At 42.4% G+C, this 21727-nt stretch overlaps 1 protein-coding gene across 2 annotated transcripts in view; it reads left to right on the forward strand.

Moving 5' to 3' along the window:
• The first annotated feature begins 228 nt into the window (after positions 1–228).
• RSPO3 (R-spondin 3) overlaps positions 229–21727 on the forward strand; it is a 107750-nt gene continuing 86251 nt past the window's right edge. For both annotated transcript variants that reach the window (XM_061623792.1, XM_061623793.1), the window contains exon 1: positions 229–1297. In XM_061623792.1, coding sequence (XP_061479776.1) covers positions 1198–1297 — 100 coding nt within the window. In that variant the 5' untranslated portion in view covers positions 229–1197. The remainder of the gene's footprint in view (positions 1298–21727) is intronic.

The raw sequence follows: 21727 nt of genomic DNA on the forward strand, positions 1-21727 counted from the left end.
CTGAAGCGAAGACTAACTTTCCTGACAGGGGGACGACCAATGGCATCCGCCAAAAAGCGAGACTCCTGGGCTCGCGCCCGCACCACACATACACTGTCCCCTCCTCGCGCGCAGCGTCCCTCCCTCTCCAGCGCAAGCCAGAGCCGCCCGCCAGCCGGCGATTGGAAGTTCCTCGCCCGGGCTCCTGCGCGTCCTATCGGAGTTTGCTTTCCACACTTTTATACCGTCTTCAAAAACACCACTGGACTCCCAGGGAGGGAGGAGTAAGGGGAAAGCTCTCGCTCGCTGGCTCGCCCGCTCTCAGGCAGAGTCCACCCGGACTGCAGAGGCAGGCTTCTTCAAGCCGGCTCCCTTCACTGTTGAGCTTCAGCCGGAGCCGAAGGTCTGAGGAAGCTGCTCTGTTGCTGCTACCGTCTCTCGTCCTCCCGCTGCCCCCTTTTGAAGTTCGTGTCGCTGGAAACGGGTCCGCTTTTCCAACGGGTCCGCCTCCTCGCGAGCCCTCCTCAGCGCTGAGGCGCCTCGCGCCTGCTAGCGCGCCTGAGGCTGGCGGCGCTCCTACCCACGCCTTTCCTGGAAGAGATGCTGCTGGTCCTAGAGACGTCTGAGGCAGCCCCCAGCCAGGTCCGAGGGCGCGCTCTGTCCTGAAGCCGAGGAGGAGCGCTCCCATCGGCTTCCCTGACCCACCACCCTCCAAGGCTCCTTCCCCGCGCCTCCTGTCGTCCTGCATGGGGTTCTTCTGCGGAGGGGAACACCGTAAAGAGAGGAAGGCACACATGCTCATGGAGTTATTGAATGGGATAGCTGACCTATAGCCGGAGCGGAGTGTGACCCCCCATCTACCTTTGTCCCACGCTCATATTTATTATTGCACTCTTCTCCCCCCCCCCCTTACAACATGCTACCTGCCCTGACATCGACCAGACCCCTCGCTCCAGCTTCAGGGCTCTTGCCGTCCTCCCTCCCGTTGAGACTGCCAGAAGGCAATCGTTGGGGCAATTTGAAAGTGCAATAACTACGCATCGTCATCTACAACAAGTTGTGGGATTTTATTTTCTTTATTCTGAAGATCGAGAGCCATTATCTCCGAGGCAGGTATTTCTGCTGCTCTTCCTCCCCCTCTTCCCTCTCCTCCCCACTCCTCTTCCTTCTCCTCCCCCCCGAAAAGGACAAGAGACGTGAACTTTTTACAGGGTTACTATGCAATTGCGACTGGTTTCTTGGTTCTTTATCACTTTGAACTTGATGGAATACGTTGGCAGCCAGCAGCACCCTTCCAGAGTCCGGCGGCAGGGAAGAAGTAAGTGTGCTGTTTTCTCTAGTTCTGGATCTGAAGCGGGGCTAGAGCTTTGGGGGAAGGCGGTGTCACCTCGGGTTCTCTCGCTTCCTTCATTGTGCTTGGGGCGCCCTAGATCAGCACCTAGCGTCAGTCACGCTGAACGGAGAAAGGTCGTTGGCCGCCACAATAGGTTTCAGGCAGCCCGATCCAAGGCATGTTTACTCTGACGCTAATCCTCAATAACTGCGGTGGGACCTGCTCCCAGATAAGTGTGCTTGAAGCTTTGGTGAAACACTGTTTCTCAGCGCCAAGAAACAAGTGCGCTGTCTTCAGTGTGGCTTACTCTCAGCGGAGTGCGTATAAGACCGCGGGACTCAATGAGACTTACTTCCAAGTAAGCATGCATAGGATCGCGCTGCGCACCTTTTTGAAAATAAGCGCAATAACAAAGCCTACATAAGGGAGCAAAGAAGGCTCATGCGTTGTGTACTGTTTTTATAGGGAAGCTTTTTCTCGGTGTCCTTACCAAAGGCTTATAAATACATCACTGATTCAAACTAAATTAGACTAACTAAAGATTAAACTGAAGTTAACTTCCTTATATATTGGTCCTATGCTTTCCTCCTACATCCCCATGGCTCAGGAAAGAGGAAGCATATCAGTGGCCCACCCCCAGTGATGTAGTAAAGGACGTCGCTGAGCGCCTGAGATACAGCTGGATTGCAGCAAGTGCCTCCTGATTTATGCCTGGCGGTTTGAATGGAGTCTTGCCTCCCACTAAAGTTGGCTTGGCAGAGTGTTACACTCCACCTAATGAAAAGAAAAATTAGGAGTGGGGCACAGTAACCTTTCCCTTGGTGTCCAATAATAGAGAGAAATACCTGCCCACCCCGGACTCTGGACTTTTTCAATTCCTTTGAAATTTGGGGTTGAGAGGGGGAGAGAAGCATCCCGTCCACCCATCTCTCTAGGTAATAATAATAATAATACATTTAAAAAATCAGCCTGAAGGTGACAGTAAAGGCAAGCCAGAAAAATAAAAATACCAAAGAGAACGTGCTAGATCAAATACTGTAGATAATGTTATTCTAGCAAGCAGGAATCGGTTAAAGTTAAGCACACTATGTTGCGCTGTGCCTCCACAGTTTTACGCAGAAGTAAGTGCAACTGAGTTAAATTGGACTTAGCCCCTGACAAGGCGTTTTCAGGATTGCAGCTGAAGTCCGATTGATTTCAATGGGCGAAATTAAAAAACCCGGGCAGGAGTCCAGTTGAAATTACCAAAATCTAAAAATGCTTAGCTTTAGTCAGATAGTGCCCCTGTTTATTTCACACATAATATCCTGGGAGGAGTTCAGAGGCATGTGGGTCCTGGAAGTGTGCTCCAGCAAAGCAAGGGCAAACCTACACTGTTTGAGAGCCTTGGATTCCAGGAGACTGGCGTGGTCAGATATGCTAGAGAAACTGATGGTTTGGTGTGGATGAGGCAATTCTACCCAACTAGATAACGCTTAGGACTTAACGGAGAGTTTGCCCGTTAATGAGATCAGTATGTAGACTCCAGTGAGAAGTGGGGGGTGGGGAGGGAGGTGAAGCAAGCCCAGACGAGAGGGTGGAAATTTCTTGCAAAGTACTGGAGGACAGGTTACCATTACTTTATCCTGCAAGGCAGCCCTCCCTCCATCGACCTCCATAGAGGTCCTTCTCCCTTCCCATCATATCTTCAAAAAGCCGGTCCTAAAGAGCCAACAAGCGCGCTGGGGTGTTCTTCATCGTCATCTTCGTTTGGATGTTTCTGGGCTTCCTTTGGCACTTTGCACTGAGTGAAAAGGGCTGTTATTTCCCTCTTGCTTGACAGCTCTGACCTGATAGGAAGAGGGAAATGTCAGAACACACTGCAGTCTGTATTCATTTTTTTAAAAAAGTACCTTGAGTTATTTCCTAGCTTTTGCCCAGCCTTCCCTTTCCTCACCTTGGCACACCTATCCCTTGAAAGCTTCCTTTGTACATTGGCTTCTGGAAAACAAGGTCTGATTCACCGAAAGTGCCCTGCAAATATCGCTTTCGCGAGGGATCTCCGGACATGCTTGAGTCCGCTTAGCCGAGAACTAATTAAACACATAGACAAGACGCAGTGTTATTGCTCCGGGCGACACAGCGGTCGGCTCCAGAAAACTCCCCATAGCTCCTTGATCTTGGCTAGCAGTTGCTGGATCCTAGATCAGGGTTCAAACTTTTCAAGGCGAGTTGGTGAGAGGTCACTGAAAGGCAGGCCATACCTTTCAAAAAAGGCGGTGTTGAAACTCCTTACTGATTCCCAGTTGACAGCACTAAGCCAGATGGACCAATGGCCTGTATAAGGGTGACCTTCCTTCTCAGGCAATAAGCATCTTACACTAATAGTGCTAAGGACTGGTCCAAAGAAGACCTTTCGGCGTTTGATTGTCTACTCTACACAGTCAGGTTAGCCTCCAGAAAACAGTCTGCAGTCCAAACGAGCTCCTGCTTTCGCTCTTCTCTACCGTCTGCTTCACACAAACTGGTTCCTCACTGTAGGACTGTAGGATCGAGTGTCTCAATGGGTCATCACGGATCTAACAAGGAAGGCTGGACTTTCGCTTCTCCTCTCACGCAGTGCTTACAACACAATCTTATACTCGTTTACGCGGAAGTAAGCCCCGTTAAATTCAGCGGGGCTTACTGTCAGGTAGCTGAGTTTAGGACGATATGTGAACCAGCCGAGAGCGCGCGAGAGTGTCTGATTATCAGGTATTCGTGTGTTTTTTACTCTTTCCCTTCTTGAGGGTCAGGAAAAAGAAGCCAACAACCATTGTTTTCATATTGGTATATGGAGAAGAAAATAATAACAGCATTTGTTGGTTTCTTCCTTCTTTCGAAAGTTCTGAGGACAAATTGTTAGATGGCGAAAAGATATGCAAGGTGATGTGCCTTTCTTCGGAGTCCGTTGATCTCTTCCTCCTTCCCCCTTGCCCCGAATTTCCAGTTTGGAGCGCCAAAGCTGTGAGAGGCGCGACCCCTGGCGTCCGATGCTGCAATAAAATAGAGCGAGAGCTGGCTCTCTGCAGGTGCGGGCCTTCTTGGGGGAAATGTCTTAAAAGCTACGGAAAACTCAGGGATACAGGGGTGTGGTGTGGCCACCGAGCTGTGAGCACCAGTAAGTGCTAATTTAAAAGCTCCACCTTGCCTCGCCCCTTACCGAAGGTTCGCCATTGACTTCAAAGGCAACAATCTCGGTCCCTAAACTTGTATTTGGAGACAATGAAACAGCCCTCCCCAAAGGAGTGTGGGGATCAGATGACTATGACGAGATCAGAAGAACAGATGTTTAAACAGCACGGTAGAGAATCGCTTCTTATCGTTCTTACAAACTAATCAGGCAATGTAAATCAGGCAAAAGATTTACTTCAAAGGCAGATGCACCCCTTACTTGACTTCAGACCAGAGGGAGAGAAATATTCAAAGAGAGCCACGGTGCAATTTTAGAAGGTGGCTGGGAAGGGATTGCTACATCTGCCTTCTTTATGCATCTAAATGAATGGTGGCAGCTATATAAAACTAGCCTTGGGGCTGTAATAATATGTTGCTCATTACTCATCATGCTGCTGGTATTTTCCAAACTCCCCAGCCTCGTTGTCAATAATTAAACCCATCAATCCCAGCACATTCAAATCCTGGAAGGGGGTGTCCCCCCTTTTTTTTTACTTTGCCCACATAGCATCTGGAGTGTGAGAGAGAGAATGCTGGGAAAATATTTGTTGCTGGAAGAGAGGGAGGAGGCAATGCACTGCCTCCAACTGGGGCCTAAATGGAGGGTAAGAGATGAATGGGGCTGGCCGCTGGTGTACTTTCCACATTGCCAACTTTCATCCAGGAATTTGCTTGTGAAGGGGGCAAAGACTGGAGACAATTTGGAAAGAGGTGTATGGAATGAGCAAGAATATCAAAGAAATGAGAGAGAGGTGTCTGTAGCTTTCCATTCACCCCCAGCCAACCTGCCTCACCTGTAAAATGTTGTGTATCTTTTCTTAGTTGTGAAGGTTTTCCCCCCTACATTTTTCTCCTTTGAACCCCAGATCCTCAGGCCATACCACAAGCCACTTTTGAAACTCCTTTAAGTTTTAGATTCTAAGTGTTTAACTTATGAGAATGACTGAGAAGGCTAAGACAGTGAAACCACAACCAACAGAAAAACAGGGAAGCTATTTCAACCACAGTGCAATAAAATGGTACCAAGCGGTCGAAAAAACAACCTCTTCTTTAGTGAACAGCCAGTACAGAAACAGACCTAAACAGAGTTGCCTCCTGCATTGGGGGTTGGGGCTAGGTCATAGTGACAATAACTGGTGGCTATCAATATAACCAAACAATTATTCATTACTAATAATTAATTAATTACAATGAAAATGAGAAAATATTTGTTCTCTCTCTTTTAAAAGCCACAATTTCAAAGTCAAGCTTCAATTTCAGTTATATATAGCACAATGAAAGGCCATTAAAAGACATCCCCTGTGATGTGTTTCATATTTTATTCAGATAAGAATTCTTCTGGGTAACAATTTATTTAATCTTTGCAAGGATAATACCTCAGCAGCATAACAAGGTGGCATTCTTTGTCATGATGAATGCAAAAATTGAGCATCATTTATCAAAATTCATTTAGAGCGCAATCCTGTACGAGCCTGATAAGTAAGTTCTAATGAGTTCAATGGGGCTTACTGTCAGGTAAGTTGATACAGAACTGCAGGTTTTTTCTGTTTAGGACCATATTACCAATCTGGTGGCTCTCCAACACTGGAGGCATTCAAGAGGCAGCTGGACAGATGCCTGTCAGATATGCTTTAAGTTGAAGCAGGGGGTTGTACTCGATGGCCTTATAGGCCTCTTCCAACTCTACTATTCTGTGACTCTATGGAGGCGTGGAGAGTGAGTGCATGTTGACAATGGGTGCAGCCAGAGCTTATGATGGACAGAGCCAGAGACAAAAGTGCTATAGATTAATTAATTCAGAATAAAGACTGACCTACTTATGTTCTCTCAGCTTGTTGAGGAGGAAATTTCTTTTCCCCAAGCCATACAATGAGAAAAATGTTTTTTAAAATATAATTTTATTTTTACCAAACAAAATGCTGCCCCGATTGTGCTGAAATTACACAAAAAGAGGAGAAACTATATTAAAAACCAGGAAAAATAAGAAGGAAATGAAGAAAGGGACTCTGATGGGATGAAGCAATTTCAAGAGGTGTTGGGGCTGCATGAAATAAGGTCAGGGATGCATGTCACTTCCAAACTGCAGGCTACTCATCTGTCTTATAGACACTTATTTGGGAGTAAGTCCCATTGAACTCAGTGGGAGTAAATATGTATAGGATCACATTGTTAAGGGCTCTGCCAGAGATTCTGTATATGGAGAAATTACCTGTTGTAGTTTAAGTTGATACCTAGCTTGATGCAGCTAAGTCACAGCACCAATCAACCTTCTTTCATCCATTTTCATAACAGACATTATTACATGTGTCTACAAGGTAGATTCTGCACACACACACACCAATCCACAAAACCATTTACAATCACCAGATAAAAGTAGGATGCACATACACTTTTGAGGCGTGCATGTGCTTGAAGTTTCTTTTCCTTCCTTTCTCAGCTACTTACCCTTACAATTTGATGGGTGGGATTTTGGGGAAGAAGTCAAAAGTCCCATCCACCTTCTATCTCACTGGCTTCTGTCCATCCAATCTCTGCTATAGCCTCCACCCCACCCCACCCCCACAACACCTGCTCTGTACCACTACTGTCACTGCCAGTTCTACTTCAAAGTGTCAAGATACAAGTCACTACATTTTTATTTTAATCCTCAATAACTGGCTTTTTGATGTTTTATTCCTCTATTATTTTTATTTTGTGCTGCTTTAGGTTTCAGTATTTTTTTAATTTTATGCATTTGTAGTGGTGGCTGGTGCCCACTGGAACTGCTGGGGCAAAGGAGAGAGCCCAACAGTAGCTGGAGCCAGAGCCAATGACAGGCAGAGCTAACTGATTCTAGTTTTGACCCCATCCTCCTCCCTGCGGAGTTCTACAAGGGCAACACTGAGACTCAGGAGGAGGAAGTTGACAGGCAGTGCCATCCTCTAGAATGGTTGCAAATAAGAAAACAGGCAGGTGGTGGCTGGCTGAGGGCAGACAGAGGTTGGTGGAGCAGTGCCCCACTAGCCCTAATGGACCAACCTTCACGGAGAATTTGTATTCAGCCACTTCAGAAAACAGTAAAAGGGGGGGGGTAAAAATCCTTCAACTAACTAACTAATTGCCTCCTGCTCTCCTCTCCTGACATACATGAGAACTGCCTGTGAGAGAGGTATGCCCAACTAGAATGCTGGTCAATCTGCCAGGGCACAGCCTTTCTTTCCCAGCTGTACTCAGCATGTAGAAATGGGAAAGGTATGCCCCTCCAGTCATATGGCTTCCTTACTAATCCACAAATTGGTTTCAAGGAAGGGAGAAATGAGGCAATGAATCTCTGATCAAAAATATACTGCCTCTCTTATTCTCCTTCTGAAAGCCAGTTGTTTGATTTCTCTATCACCCTCTAATGTAACCTCCCCCAATTTGGTGCACTCCTGATGTTGTGTCCTGACTCCAACTCCCATCAGCATCAGCCAGCATGGCTGATGATCAAGGATGATGGGAGTTGTACTTCAGCATGAAAACAGAACAAAAAAATGAGTCCCTAACAGACAAAATATATGGAATAATAAGACCCAAAGTATAAGAAACAGTTCTATACTGAACTCAACATATACTGTATAACAAACTAAGTAAATGTATTCCTATGAAACAACTGAAAGTGATACAAGGCCAAATTAAGAGATGGCACACCAGTAGAATAATCCATTTCAACAACTCACAGTTTTCAATCCTGTCAATTTTCTCAGTTGTCCTTGTAATCCAGCGACATCTGGAGGGCACCAGTTTGGGGAAATCTGCTATAGCGTGACACTCCTAGCATATAACAAAGAACAGAATGTTGGGAAGTGGCTATAATACATATTTGTTTGTATCTGTGTGTTTATGAGCATGTGACAAAGAATATAATGGTTATTATATGTGTGTGTGTGTCTGTGCACACACACATGCTGACCTAGATACAAATAATGGTTTTATATGGTTTGGTTACATTGCTAGCAGATGTGAGCCATGCTAGTGCCTGGATGGGAAACTAGGTATCCCCATGTCTGCTGCCCAAAGTTCCATGAAGGAGAAATGGAATGTAATTGAAATGAACAAACAAAAAGTTGAGGAAGAGATGCCCTTGACAGGCGATAGTTAGCAGGTTTAAAAATGTGTCACAATAATAATCTCTATTGATTGCAAAGATACCATGTAGATGCAATAGGATGTTAAAGTAATGCTAGGCAAATCTACCACTCTCAGCTAGACAAATTAGCCCTTGGCACGGACAAAACTGACCATTGTGGATTTTCTTTTAAAGTAAGTTTGCTTTGAGAGCTCCTTTGATGTTTTCTTCTAGATGATTATGCTATTGTTTTGTCAGAGCTTCTGATAAATTTGTCAGATTATTTGCTGGCATGTGGATTTTTTATTCTACTGAAAATATATTTTCCAAACATTTGGAGGCCTGACCCTATGATGGTTGAGACTAACAACTGGATCATTAACCTTTGCTAAATTTATGTGAACAACTTCCTGCCATCAAAAACCGGCCATTAGTTAAGCATACATAGACCTATTTTCATTACAATGTTTTTGAATTAAAACAGTATTTGGCGGTCATACTACATTAACATAATCATGTATTATTGAAATCAGTTACATCAGCTAAATACAGACACAAGAGAAAACAACAGATTACTGTTATGAGCTTGAAGATTCTCATGCTCCTTTTCAAACCTCCCCATCTGCCTTTCTCCACATGTGAAGTGAAATGAAAAAGCTTCCATTGCTGGTTTGTGGGAAACCATAGTTTTACCACAAACCAGAACCATAAACCAGAGTCACACTGTGGCTTGGGATCCTGGTTTGTGGGAAGAATTTGATTTGCATAATGCATAGTTTTCTGGGTTTGGATGACATTGTAAACTTTGGTTTGTTACAAACCAGAACTGAACCTTCTAATCATCTTTCCTTGTATGAAGATGAAGGAAGATGAGGAGAAGGGATCATTTGAGACTTATGCTTGCTTATGCTTGTAATGGCAAACCATACTTTGCTGCTATGACTGAATGCACTCATAATTTGCATTCATTTCTTCATAAGGACAGAAAAACAGGATAATGTGACTCCTCAGATGTGAACGTGAAGATAATACCTCTGAGCCTTTAGAGGACCTGGCCAAATAAATTTGTTTTTATTCAGGAATCATCATAGTTCCAAACCTAAATGAGAAGTAAAACTTAACTGTCTTTCTCATTTATCAGTCTGCAATGCTGACTCCTAGTGGGGCAACATCCTCAACAGGATCCCATAGCTCATTTGGATGGCATGTTATAATAGCCTGCACAAGCCTAATACCTGATCCAACCAATGGTTGGGGCTCTCAGGTTTGAAGGTACCTGGCTCTGCTCTAGGGAGAAAGAGCTGAATCCAGGACCCTTCTTCCTTTCCTACAGTAACCCCATATAATCCATCCATCCATCCATTTATTTATTTATTTATTGAATGAAATGAATGAATGGACTGCCTTCAAGTAGATCCCGACTTATGGCTACCCTATGAATAGGGTTTTCATAGTAAGAGGTATTCAGAGGGGTTTTTCCATTGCCTCCCTCTAAGGCTAGTCCTTCCCAGCTAGCTAGGGCCTGCTCAGCTTGCCACAGCTGCACAAGCCAGCCCCTTCCTTGTCCGCAACTGCCAGCTGGGGGGCAACTGAGCTCCTTGGGACTATGCTGCTTGCCCACGGCTGCACAGGTGGCAGGGGACGTAACCCCTGAGCCATTCACTTTAGCTGGCCCTTGACACCCAGGAGACATGAGTGGGGATTTGAACTCATAGACTCTGGCCTCCCAGCTAGGCTCTCCTCCCCACTGTGCTATACCAGCTGTCTATTCATTTATTACATATATTTATACCCCACTATTCAACCCTAAAAGGGTGTCAAGAACAGCTCACAAAATCAATAATGTTGCATGCCTCCCCCAATCTCCGAGCAGTGAGATTTCAGGGGTCCCTGCGTTGTTTGGTTTCCTTTGGGAAGAAGGTCAGTGGAGACTGTGGTGTCTTTATGAAATATGGTTTATTTATTTACACACATTCCAACCTGAGCTTAAGATTGGAGGGGTTCAAGGCATCAGCAGTCCAATATCCAGCTCTTCCATCTGGGTTGCAGGAGGCACCCCAAAGGCCATGGTGCAGAGAGCCAGTCTCTCTGCCTGCCTTCGAGTCCCCAGCAATTCTCTAGACACATTAAAACTACAAGCACAACTTCTGCTAGCTGCCAGGAGTGGGGGGGGGGAGGCTCTCCTGAAGAGTTTCAATGACAAAAGGGTCTCCCTGGCCCATTCACCATTGCTAGGCAACTAATCAGCCCATTATCTTACCTGGCCAATCTATTTGGTTAACAAAAGACTCATTTGACCAGCAGAGAGTTCCTCATTCCAAGGCACAGGATTCCAAATCAGAGGCTGGAAATGGAACCCGCAGGAATCATCCATCCCAACCCCCATGCTCATAACACTAATTTATTTTAAAACAATACACCAATCCATTAAAACAGAGTAATATTGACAGCAGCAGCAGATGTTTAAATTTCAAACCACTACCAATAGAATAAATCACATATCAATAGCATCTTAAGGCATTGGCCAGGTAAATACTTTTTTACCTGGTATTGAAAAGCTACCCAAGCATGTGGCAGGTGAATCTTTTGAGGGGCATTCCAAAGACAGGGCACTACCACTGAAAAAGCTGTGTCTTGGGTCACCACCTGCTTTACCTCAGATAGTGAAGGAACCCAAAGAAGATGATCTCAGGCTTTGGGCACACTAGTTGCTTCAAAAGCAGTGGGAATGTTTTTTCTTTCTGCGTTGTGAAGCATCTCTGGCAAGATATATTGTGTGTGCTTGGCCCCAATCAGCAATCTAGCTGCAGTATTTTGCACCAACAAAAGCTTGAGAATGATTGATAGAGGCAGCCAAATCTAAAACACATTGCAGTAAAACAAGTGAAATGTTACCATCACATGGATAAGAGTGACAAGGTTATCTCTTTTGAGGAAGGGTCACGGTTAACTTACTAGCCTCTCCTTATGAAAAGTGTCTCATGCACTTGGGCTTCCCAGAACAAAGCTGTGTCTAACAGCAGCCCCCAACTGTGAATCTGTTTTTAAAGAGGTATGAAATCCCATCCAGCTCAGGCTGAATTCCACTTCCCTGGTAGGATGAACCACCCACCCACAGTATCTCTGTTTTGTCTAGACTGAGCTTCACATTATTGGCATTTATCCAATTCACTACTGAACTCAGACACTGGTTCAGCACTTCACCTACTTCACCTGAATTGGATAAAAATGAGTGACAGAGTTGGCACTGCACACCAGATCGCCAAACAATCTCTCTTCAGTTTCATGTAGATATTAAACAGCATGTGAAACAGAATTTGTGTCCTGTGGCATACCATAGGACCATCTTCTGGAAATTGACATTAAGGCAGGAAATGAATCAATGCAAAACAGTGTCCCCTATTCCTATCTGAAACAATTGTTCCAGAAGGATATTATGGCCAATGTAATCAAAAGCCTCTGAAAGGTCCAGGAGAATCAACAGGGTCACACTTCCCTTGTCTTTTTCCCAGAATAGGTCACGCATCAGAGTGATGAAAGCAGCCAGTTTCAGTGCCAAAACCAGTTAAGAAACCAGATTGAAATGGATTCATAAAATCAGTTTAATCCAAGAGTGACTGGGAGCAGGGATATAGTTATCTGGGGGTGTGGGGTGGTGGTAGATCTGTTACTTTTTTGGGAGCAGGGTCCCAGCCAAGTCCCTATGTATGCGCCAATCAGCATGAAAATGGAGGCTGAGAAGAGTACTTCTCAAAAATGGGTTGAGAAGAGTCCTTATCCTTTCATACTGATTGGAGCCAATCAGAGTGAAAGGAGATGACTGAGCCACTGCAAAGACTCTTCTCAGTAGCTAATACACAGCCTCCACTTTCATGCTGATTAACTCCTAGGGACATCTGTTGTAGTGGAGTGTAGCCTCGCAAGATGCCAAGAAGAGCAAGGGAAATGAGGGAAAGTTGAAAAGGGGTGTGGCTGTGATGGGGTGTGGCATGACAACCATGAAGAGACCCTGCATTCTGAATTTGCCACACTACTGGACTGCAGTTGCAAATGAAATGTTCATGTATGCATTCATTTTCAATTTACAGAAAATATTCCCCACTGCCAAGCAGAACTTGAAACTGTATACAATCAACAGTAAAAATAATGTTAATTTCTATTTAGGGCTAGAGAATGGGTAATTACATGACATAATGTATTGTTGTTAAATTGTACGTCGCCTAGAGTGGCCATTGGCCAGATAGGCGACCCACAAATTAAATTATTATTATTATTATTATTAGTGGCAAGCTCTCATTGCATTGAAAATGTCTTGCCACCCCTGTAGGGGTTGAAATCTCTTCATATCAGAAGAGACTTCACATCTCTCTGACTTCCACTCCCATGCTGGAAATAAAGAATCACATATTTACTTCAGCAACAATTTTTAAAAGGCAGTTTGCGAACCTCATTTTAATTAAAATAGGTCTGTTAAAGGGAGTAAGAAGGTGTCATAGCAGTGTAGTGGGAGATGGGACTGATAGTTATAGTATGGTACTTGTGTGTGAAGAAGGATGGGGACACCTAATTTGGATTTAATATTCCTAGCATGAATCAGGCCACACTATACTCCCTGTGCAGTAGAAATAGACCCTTCTACTTCTCACTGTGAGTTAACATTTTATATTAGTAGTAGACATTTGTGGGGAGCTCATATTTGTGTGATTGAATGGCAAGCACTCTTATGGCACGTTAAAGACTAATAGTTTTATTGTAGCTTAAATTTCATAATAGCACATGCCATAATAAATCTGTTAGGATTAGATCCTAAAGTAAGTTACCTTAAAATGTTAATGGAAGTAAAGTTTCTGTCCTCTGCTCTCTACTGCAACTACCTGTCCCACAAAAAGCCTATCTACAGCACGGTTCTTTAACCTTGGGCCCCCAGTTGTTGATAGACTGCAACTTCCATTATCCCTGACCATTGGCCATGCTATCTGGGGATGATGGGGATGTAGTCCAACATCATCTGGGGACCCAAGGTTGAAGAACAGTGACCTAGAGCAGTGGTTCTTAACCATTTCCACTGCCAGCACCCCTTGGATTTCCAAAATATGCTCTCGTATCCCCTGAAAAAATACCATTCATTTTTTATTTTAATTTAATTTTAATGTGTGTTTTAGCCTAACTTAGTTAAGATAAATGAATTTTTTAAATCTCTTGAACAATGCCTCGCACCCCTAGAAAAAGCATCTTGCACCCCAGGGGGTGCATGCACCCCAGGTTAAGAACCACTGACCTCCTAAGCAATATGTGTCTCAACACGGGAACCACTGGGAAAGTGGAGAATTGCCTAAAATCAACTATACATTACATTATCTTAGGATCTAAGCCATTGTCTTTACAATGCAACAATACTCTTGTTTTTACTGGAACAAGCTAACATGGCTATCTATCTAGAATTTGTCAATGAGTTCACCCACTCCTGTGCCAGTATGCACCCAGCTGGCCTGAATCTGATATTTCAGTTTTATGAAGTAAGAGTGGGAGGGACACAGGAAGGGAAGGAACTTTGATTCAGCAGATGTCACCACTAGTGGAAGAGGATGAAAGGCATCCATACCTCTACCATACCACCTTCTACCCTGATCTGGAAGGTCTCCCAACTTGCTGAAGCTGTTTTTCAGGGAATACTAAGGAAAGAGGAAGGATCAGCAAAATTTGCCTAATGCCTTCTTCCCCTGGATCAAAAAACCTTCTGTGAGCACATGGGCACCAACTGGCTTCTACCCAGAACTGAGTTCACTCACATGAATGGGTTCTTTTTGGCTTTCCTCGGTACTGTGACTGTTGAAAAGCCACCTTGTGGTGGGAGGTCTGCAGTTTTGGTAGGGTTCAGATATGTTTACCTGGCTGGTGTTACCTGGCAACATCAGGCTCTGTTTTACTTCGGAGCTTTTGAACTGAGTCCAAATATAAATCACAAAGTAGAAATAACTGCCTGATGTAGAAAAACCTGCAGTGCATCCCTGGATCCGTGTGTACAAATCTAAACGGCAAAAACATGGCACTTTAATGTATTTATAGAATTTATGTTATAAGTGCATCCAATAATACAACAGAATTTATTGAAGGGAACTTTGAGAACATGATATTTGATTCCTATCAACTCTATGGGTCAAAGAATGGAAAACCATCCATGTTCCCTGCAGCAGGTCTCCCACAGACACACATAGCAACAGTAAACATTACTCTAGTGCTTGTTCTCCAAAGCTACGAATACCAGCATCTGCAAGTATTTTATGACTTTTACTACATTGCCTTCTTGACATTGTCATAACTCACTTATAAACTTTCCTCCTATTCCTAAATAAAGGTTTAAAAGCCAACATACTCAGCTGAACACCAAATCAAGCCTAAAAATACTTAAAAAGAGACACCTGGCTTCAGTGGGATAAATACAATTACAGTGAAGTCCTATGAATGGGTGGTTTTTTATGTAAGTCCCATTTGGTTGTATTGAACGAAGTCCTACTCAGAGTAAACTCACTGAAGTTAATTAACCCAAGCTAGTCATGTCTGTTAACTTCAGTGGGTCAACTCTGAGTACAACTTAGTTGAATACCACCCAACATGCTCAATGGGGGTTACATTCAGGTAAGTGTATTGCAATTAGGGTTGCCAGGTTCTTGGCCTGAGACTGATCCTGTATCTTTAGGAGAAGAAAAAGTCAACCAAGTGCAGGTGTCCTTGCAACTCTGTAATGAGAAAAACCACAAGGTGGAATTCTCCCTCCCCCCTCCACAACTTTTAAAGATAAAAGGCCCGGCCTCCAAGAGGTCTTCTGTATCTTTAAAAGTTGTGGAGGGGGAAGGGAGAATTCCACCTTGTGGTTTTTCCCATTACAGAGTTGCAAGAACACCTGCACTTGGCTGACTTTCTCTTCTCCTAGAGATACAGGATCAGTCTCAGACCCTGAGCCTGGCAACCCTAATTGCAATCCTATACACATTTACTTGGGAGGAAGCCCCAGTGAGTACAGTGGGACTTACTTCAAAGTAAACATGCATAGGAATCCACTGTTAAATATATATGAGAAATATAGGCTATTAATTTTAAATAAATATTGGATAAGAGGATAGGGAAATATGACTGCATTTTTATATGATTCAAAATGGTTACAACATTGTTTTTTAAAGTAACATTTATTTTCCCCTGTAGTAATAACTTGTAAGCTACTATTGAAAGCAAGATGCCCATAGATTAAATTACTGCATAAGAATACATAAGTAAGAGGTATTGGACTGAAAGATCTAAATAGGAAACAAAGGCTGGGAAGAGGAAAACCTCATAATTATTTTCTTGAAAGTATAATATGAATTGGCTCTATCTCTTCTTGTGTTCTTTTCTACTAAGGCCTTTTTTTAGGTTGGGGCAATTGCCCAAGGCCTCATACATGGAAGGGGCCATCAACATTGACAAAAGAACCGTCTAACTGAGAAGAATGGAAGGAAGGTGCTCACATCAATATTTAGCTCCTAGGTCTTTCAGAGTCTTAAATAAGCCCTGATTCTTCTCACAAATCTCAAATATAGACCACAGAGTAGTTCTTGCTATCATCAACATCATCACCACCACAATCACCACCATCATTAGTGTGCTGAGTGCCTTAAAGAGTAAAAGATCCCTGTCCTGAGGAACTTTCTATCTAAAATTTGACACAGAGAAGAAAATGGAGTCAGGGGAAACATTGGGAGGCAAAATGTAGCTTTTTAAACATTGTAGCAGTTACACATTTGTAGGCTTAGTTATCAGGAGTACAGAACGGAAAGTTGGGGAACTCGTGGGAAAGGTGGGTTTCTTTTAGGCTTGGAGGCTGGGCCTGGCCTCCAAGAGGTCTTTTGTATCTTTAAAAGTTGTGCAGGGGGAAGGGAGAATTCCACCTTGTGGTTTTTCTCATTACAGGGTTGCAAGAACACCTGCACTTGGCTGACTTTCTCTTCTCCTAAAGATACAGGATCAGTCTCAGGCCAAAAACCTGGCAACCCTAGTTTTTTTGGATGTTTGATAGAAAAGTGGGATGTAAATCTTTACCGGCACCACAATCTCAATCCATTTTTCCCCTCCAGCTGCTTATACCGTTGAAAAATCTTCCCAAAGATAATCCAGCCATGGGTATCTTGCTTTCTCATCTGTTTTTGCCCTGAGTTGTTTGGTAATGTTACCTTCTGTTGTTTATACATTAGAAACTATGGTAACCAGATGCAAAGATGACAGGGCTCCAGCACCTGAAATAGTTGTATAGAAGTGGGATGTTCAGTAGATGTAGCCTGTCATTCTGCGCAGCTGTTAAATCTACAGACTCCTGTTCTCTTTTCCATCAAGCCACCCTACTGGGAACTGCTTAAAAAGCTGTGCTGCAGTACAAGAGCAGAGTAGTGAGGCCGGTATCTTGGCTGAGAATGTGCTTCAATAAACCACCACCAAGAGTGGATGCTTCACTTTCATTTTCTGTCTTCTTTGGACTCCTATTTCTATTGCAGAGTGGTCTCAGGAGGTGAAACAGCAGCTGTAACCAGAATTTGTTAATTTGAACACTGTGCAAACCATAGTTTGTGGGAACCATAGCTGGTAAACCTGCTTCAATCCACGGTTTGTCAATCTGGATGTTGCAAGAAACTACAGCTCAGTCTTGCAAATCATGATTTGCTATGGAAACTGAATTGAATCTAAAGGTATGTTCACAGTTCACATAAGAATATTTATCAGTCAGTGACTTCAGGTGAGGGCCTCCTGCAGATACCATCTTATCAGGAGGTCCGCTCTGGACAACATGGGAAACAGACCTTTAGTGTGGCGGCTCCTGCCCTGTGGAATTCCCTCCCCTTAAATATTAGACAGGCGCCATCTCTGTTACCTTTTCGGCACCTATTGAAGATCTTCCTCTTTCAACAAAGACAGAATGCCTTTCCTGGATATTTTTGTTTCTTAATATAATGTTATTTGCTATTTAATTTAATTGTTTGTACAATGTATTGCTTATTGATGTATTGCTTTATTGGTGTATTGCCTTGTGGATGTATTTTTATATTTGTGTTTACTTTTTCTGTAAGCTGCCTTGAGGGCCTTTTGGCCGAAAGGCGGGGTACAAATAAACATTAACATAACATAACATAACATAACAACAAGCCTGTTAAGTTGAGATGTTATCCCAGTCTGCATCTGTGTTAGAATTGCTTTTTAATATGTTTTTAAACCCTTTTTTAAAAAACAACAACACAATATGTTTTTAACCTTTTTAAAAAATATGACTTGAAAGCTTTTTTTAAAAAATGCTTTTAAAGATGTTTTGTTTTAATATATTTAAAGTCTGTTTTTATGGGGTTTTAAAGTGTTTTTAGTGCTTTTGTTTGCCGCCCTGGGTTCCTGCTGGGAGGAAGGGTGGGATATAAATCAAATAAATAAGTAAATAAATAAATATTGTGACGACTTGCATGTGTGAAAGCACCATTACAAAACAAAAAATGGGCAGAATTAACCTGATCATTTCTTGGGGAAATACATTGCTTTTCAGCAGAGGAAGTAATTTGTATATTCAGCTTTGAGTTACTGAATGTTGAGCAACTGAATGGTGAGACACCAAATGGTGCATATTCATGTATAAATCAGCAGTAGAATCAAAATCAGCACTCAAGACAATGAGTGTGACCTAATGAAAGTTAGATTTAAAAGTATTATTGTTTCTAATATGAGAGATGTAAACATGTGTTTAGTACTCCTAAAAAATTAATGTCACTGCACTGAGCTTACTTTTTGGCTAGATTATCCCCAGTGTTAGTGACTATCTGAAGCTTTAATTTAAAGAACAATCTATTTTACCTTGTTCTTCAGTAGATATTTAGATATTCTGGAACCTTTGAGACCCTCTAAAGTTAATCTCCATCAAAATGACTTGAAGTTTTCTAATGTTGATGCTGAAACAACAAAGGAAATACCTTAGGAGCCGGAGGGAAGCAGCTGCAGGGGCATCTGCTATTTTTACCAATTCTTGGGACTCTCCCTGACATATTTTTGCTATTTTTTAAAGTACAATATCTTTTTCTTCTGCCATAAATATATTATCCAATTTGCAAGCCTCATAAAGTTAATATATAAGAATAAATCTTAACTACATAATGTCAGGTCAGAAGTGTAAATCTTATCTAATATGCCAGGTCAGAAGGGAAGAATACTTTCAGGGGGGAAATAGCAAGCACCTTCCAGTAACAGAGCAGTAACTATTTTTTTTTAGCCCTCTAAAAATATTCTGCTGCCAATATGATGATTTGAATGGTCTCCTTTTAGAATTTCCAAAAGAAAAATAAACATATGGAGCAGAATTAATTTATAAAATGATCCAAAGTTTATCTTGGCAGAACACTTCTCAGCAGTGAGATTTTTTTCTCCCTTGCTTTCTTCCAGACATGCACACATTTACTTTACTTTCCTTTCCTTTTCATATAAAATGGATGTTATTTAGCTGTAATATAATAGAGCAAGACTGTACATTCTATTTATAGCTAATAGTAGAAGCCATGTGTTATTTTTTCAACATATGAGGGCTCTCATTTCAAATGCAATGGATTTTGTTACAACAGGGAGCCTCACAACGCTAGTATTTTAGCGCCAAAGTTAATTTCAGAGGACCCTGAAATAGGATTCGTGCTTTCATCTTAACAAGAAGTCAATTCTAAATTACAAGGCTCATATTTTTTATTCCTGAATAAAGAAGAAATAATGATTAGCCATACCAAAAGCATTTCTTTGTTGTTGTCACTGCCTTGTTTTTGATGGACAAAGCTATGCTAGCTTAATGCAAATGCCTAAAACCTATAAGCCTTCTTTGAAAGCCTTGGAGACACAAGTAGTTTTTCTTTACTTTTTCCTGTTGGTGGTTAGGGAGTTAAAGTAGGATATTGACAGAAGATGGGGTGCATCTCATGAGGACTGTGAAGAACATGTTTGGGAGGAACCTCACTCACATGATTAAGGGGGCTTTAAACTAAATCCTGCAGGGGAGGGAGGCAAATGCTTAGAGCTAGGTACTGAGCCATGTACTTCAGATAGAACATGCACAACAAAAGAGGAGGCAGGACAATGGAGGTGGGGCATCGTAATTTTCAGGTAAATACAGCAGGGAAAGTGAAGTACCATTGAGACTTGGTGGGATGAGAATAATGACTGGAATAATCTTTCAGAAGGTGGAGGAAGCAAAAAGGGGATCTGCTCACCTGGACTTAATCCCGACCAACAGAGAAGAACTTGTTGATGAAGTGAACATTGGAGAACATGACCATGTCATCATGAAATGTGTGACAGCAATGGATGTGAAAATTGAGCATGATGGGATGTATACTCTAGACTTTAGGAGAGTTGGATCTCATGACTAGAAAATCTGCACTATGAAATCAATGTATATGTCCACTTAACAGAAGCTACTGAGCACTGATATTTAGTAGAGAAAGGATGGTGGATGTTGAGTCAGGAAAGGACCTATTGTTGAAGACCCGGTGCTTAGAATTAATGTTAATCCTAGATTACTCTTAGGATATGTCCAGGTAGCTACTGTAAAAGCGTGTGTGAATGTTTCTCAGTGAAAGTGTGGCTAGCTAAACCATTTGTCATATCTTGGTATCCAACTGTGATTACTTGAAAATCACATGAGGTTTGGAGTCCACCCCCTGCTATGTGCTTTTCTTTTACTCAAGGGGAACCTGCCCAGGGCCATGTGCAAGCTTCTAGGGGAAAGTATCTCTGCCGGAAGCTATTCAAGCGGAAAGACCTATACTTTACTCAGAGTGGTTGTTTGCTCTGTTCAGGAGTAATGTTGATTTGAACAATTAATTCCAGAGGTGGAATTCAGAGGGGGCTCCGGTAGTTATTTTAAAGGATGATCTCACCCTATCCAGTTATTTTTCTGCAGTCTCAGTGTTTAACCTTTTATTTGTGTTGAGTTCTCAGTATTTAAGCTTTTGCTTGTTTGATCATTAAATTTCTATCCTACCCTTCCTATCAAAGGAGCCCAGGGCATCAAACATCAAAATGTTAAAATAATACAATTTATAATAAAATGAAACCATATTTAAAATAATTAAAAATAACATTTAAAAACATTTAGAGCAGGGGTCCTTATCTCTCCAACCCCTGGCAGAAAATTGACAGGTGGGCAGAGAGTGTGATGATTGTTGGGAATTCAACATGCAACACTGGGCTGTTTGAAAGACCTTTTGTGAACAGTCCATTTGAACCTCCAAAATCAGCTATTTTTTGAAGGTTTGAAGAGCAGTGTTGGGCTATTTGCAAAAGAGCTTTCAAAGCACAGCACAGAACTGTTTGAAACTCTGGTTTTCAGAGGTTCAAAGAGCTGATAGATAGTGGGAGCACATAAGATGTGGGCAGACCAAATTGGGACCCTTGGAAGGTCATGTTTGGCCCATGAGCAAGAGGTTACCCATCCATGATTTAGAATCAAAATATTTGAAAGCAATTAACCAGTTGTTAATGTCAAGGTTACCATGACCAGTAGCTTTCAACCATCCAATGCTTGGCTAAACAAGAATGTTTCTAAATTTCTTCTGAAAGTCAATAATGAGGGAGACAGACGTACCTCACCAGGAACTACCACCAAGAATGCCTGTCATGGGTCAGTGCCAACCTGACAGTAGCCCAGTTTTGTTACTTCTGTTAGTTTGACAGAAAACAACAGAAATATTTAGAAAATTAAATTTATTTATTTATTATTTGATTTATATCCTGCCCTTCCTCCCAGCAGGAGCCCAGGGCAGCAAATTTCAGTTTATATTTTAATTTTATTTTAATCAAAACATATATAAATGTGTGTTTGTAGTTGAGGCAAGTCCTGCTCATGGCTCTTAGCTGGCTGACCTAACAGAGGGAAGAGATTGCCAGGGACCAGAGCATGGTCAGTATGCAAATACCTACTTCTTTTGGCAAACTCTGGAAGGGACTGTTTTCCCTCTTCCCTGCCTGTAGATTTTCCTTTTCCTGAGAGAAATTCTTTTCAAATCCATACTTTCTCTTTTGGGGAGAGGTTTACTTGGGAAAAAAACAAAATGGTATTTTTTTATTATAAGTCTTGTATCTAGTGGCTGGAAGGA

Source organism: Rhineura floridana, chromosome 4 (assembly GCF_030035675.1).
Source record: "Rhineura floridana isolate rRhiFlo1 chromosome 4, rRhiFlo1.hap2, whole genome shotgun sequence".
Taxonomy (NCBI): Eukaryota; Metazoa; Chordata; class Lepidosauria; order Squamata; family Rhineuridae; genus Rhineura; species Rhineura floridana.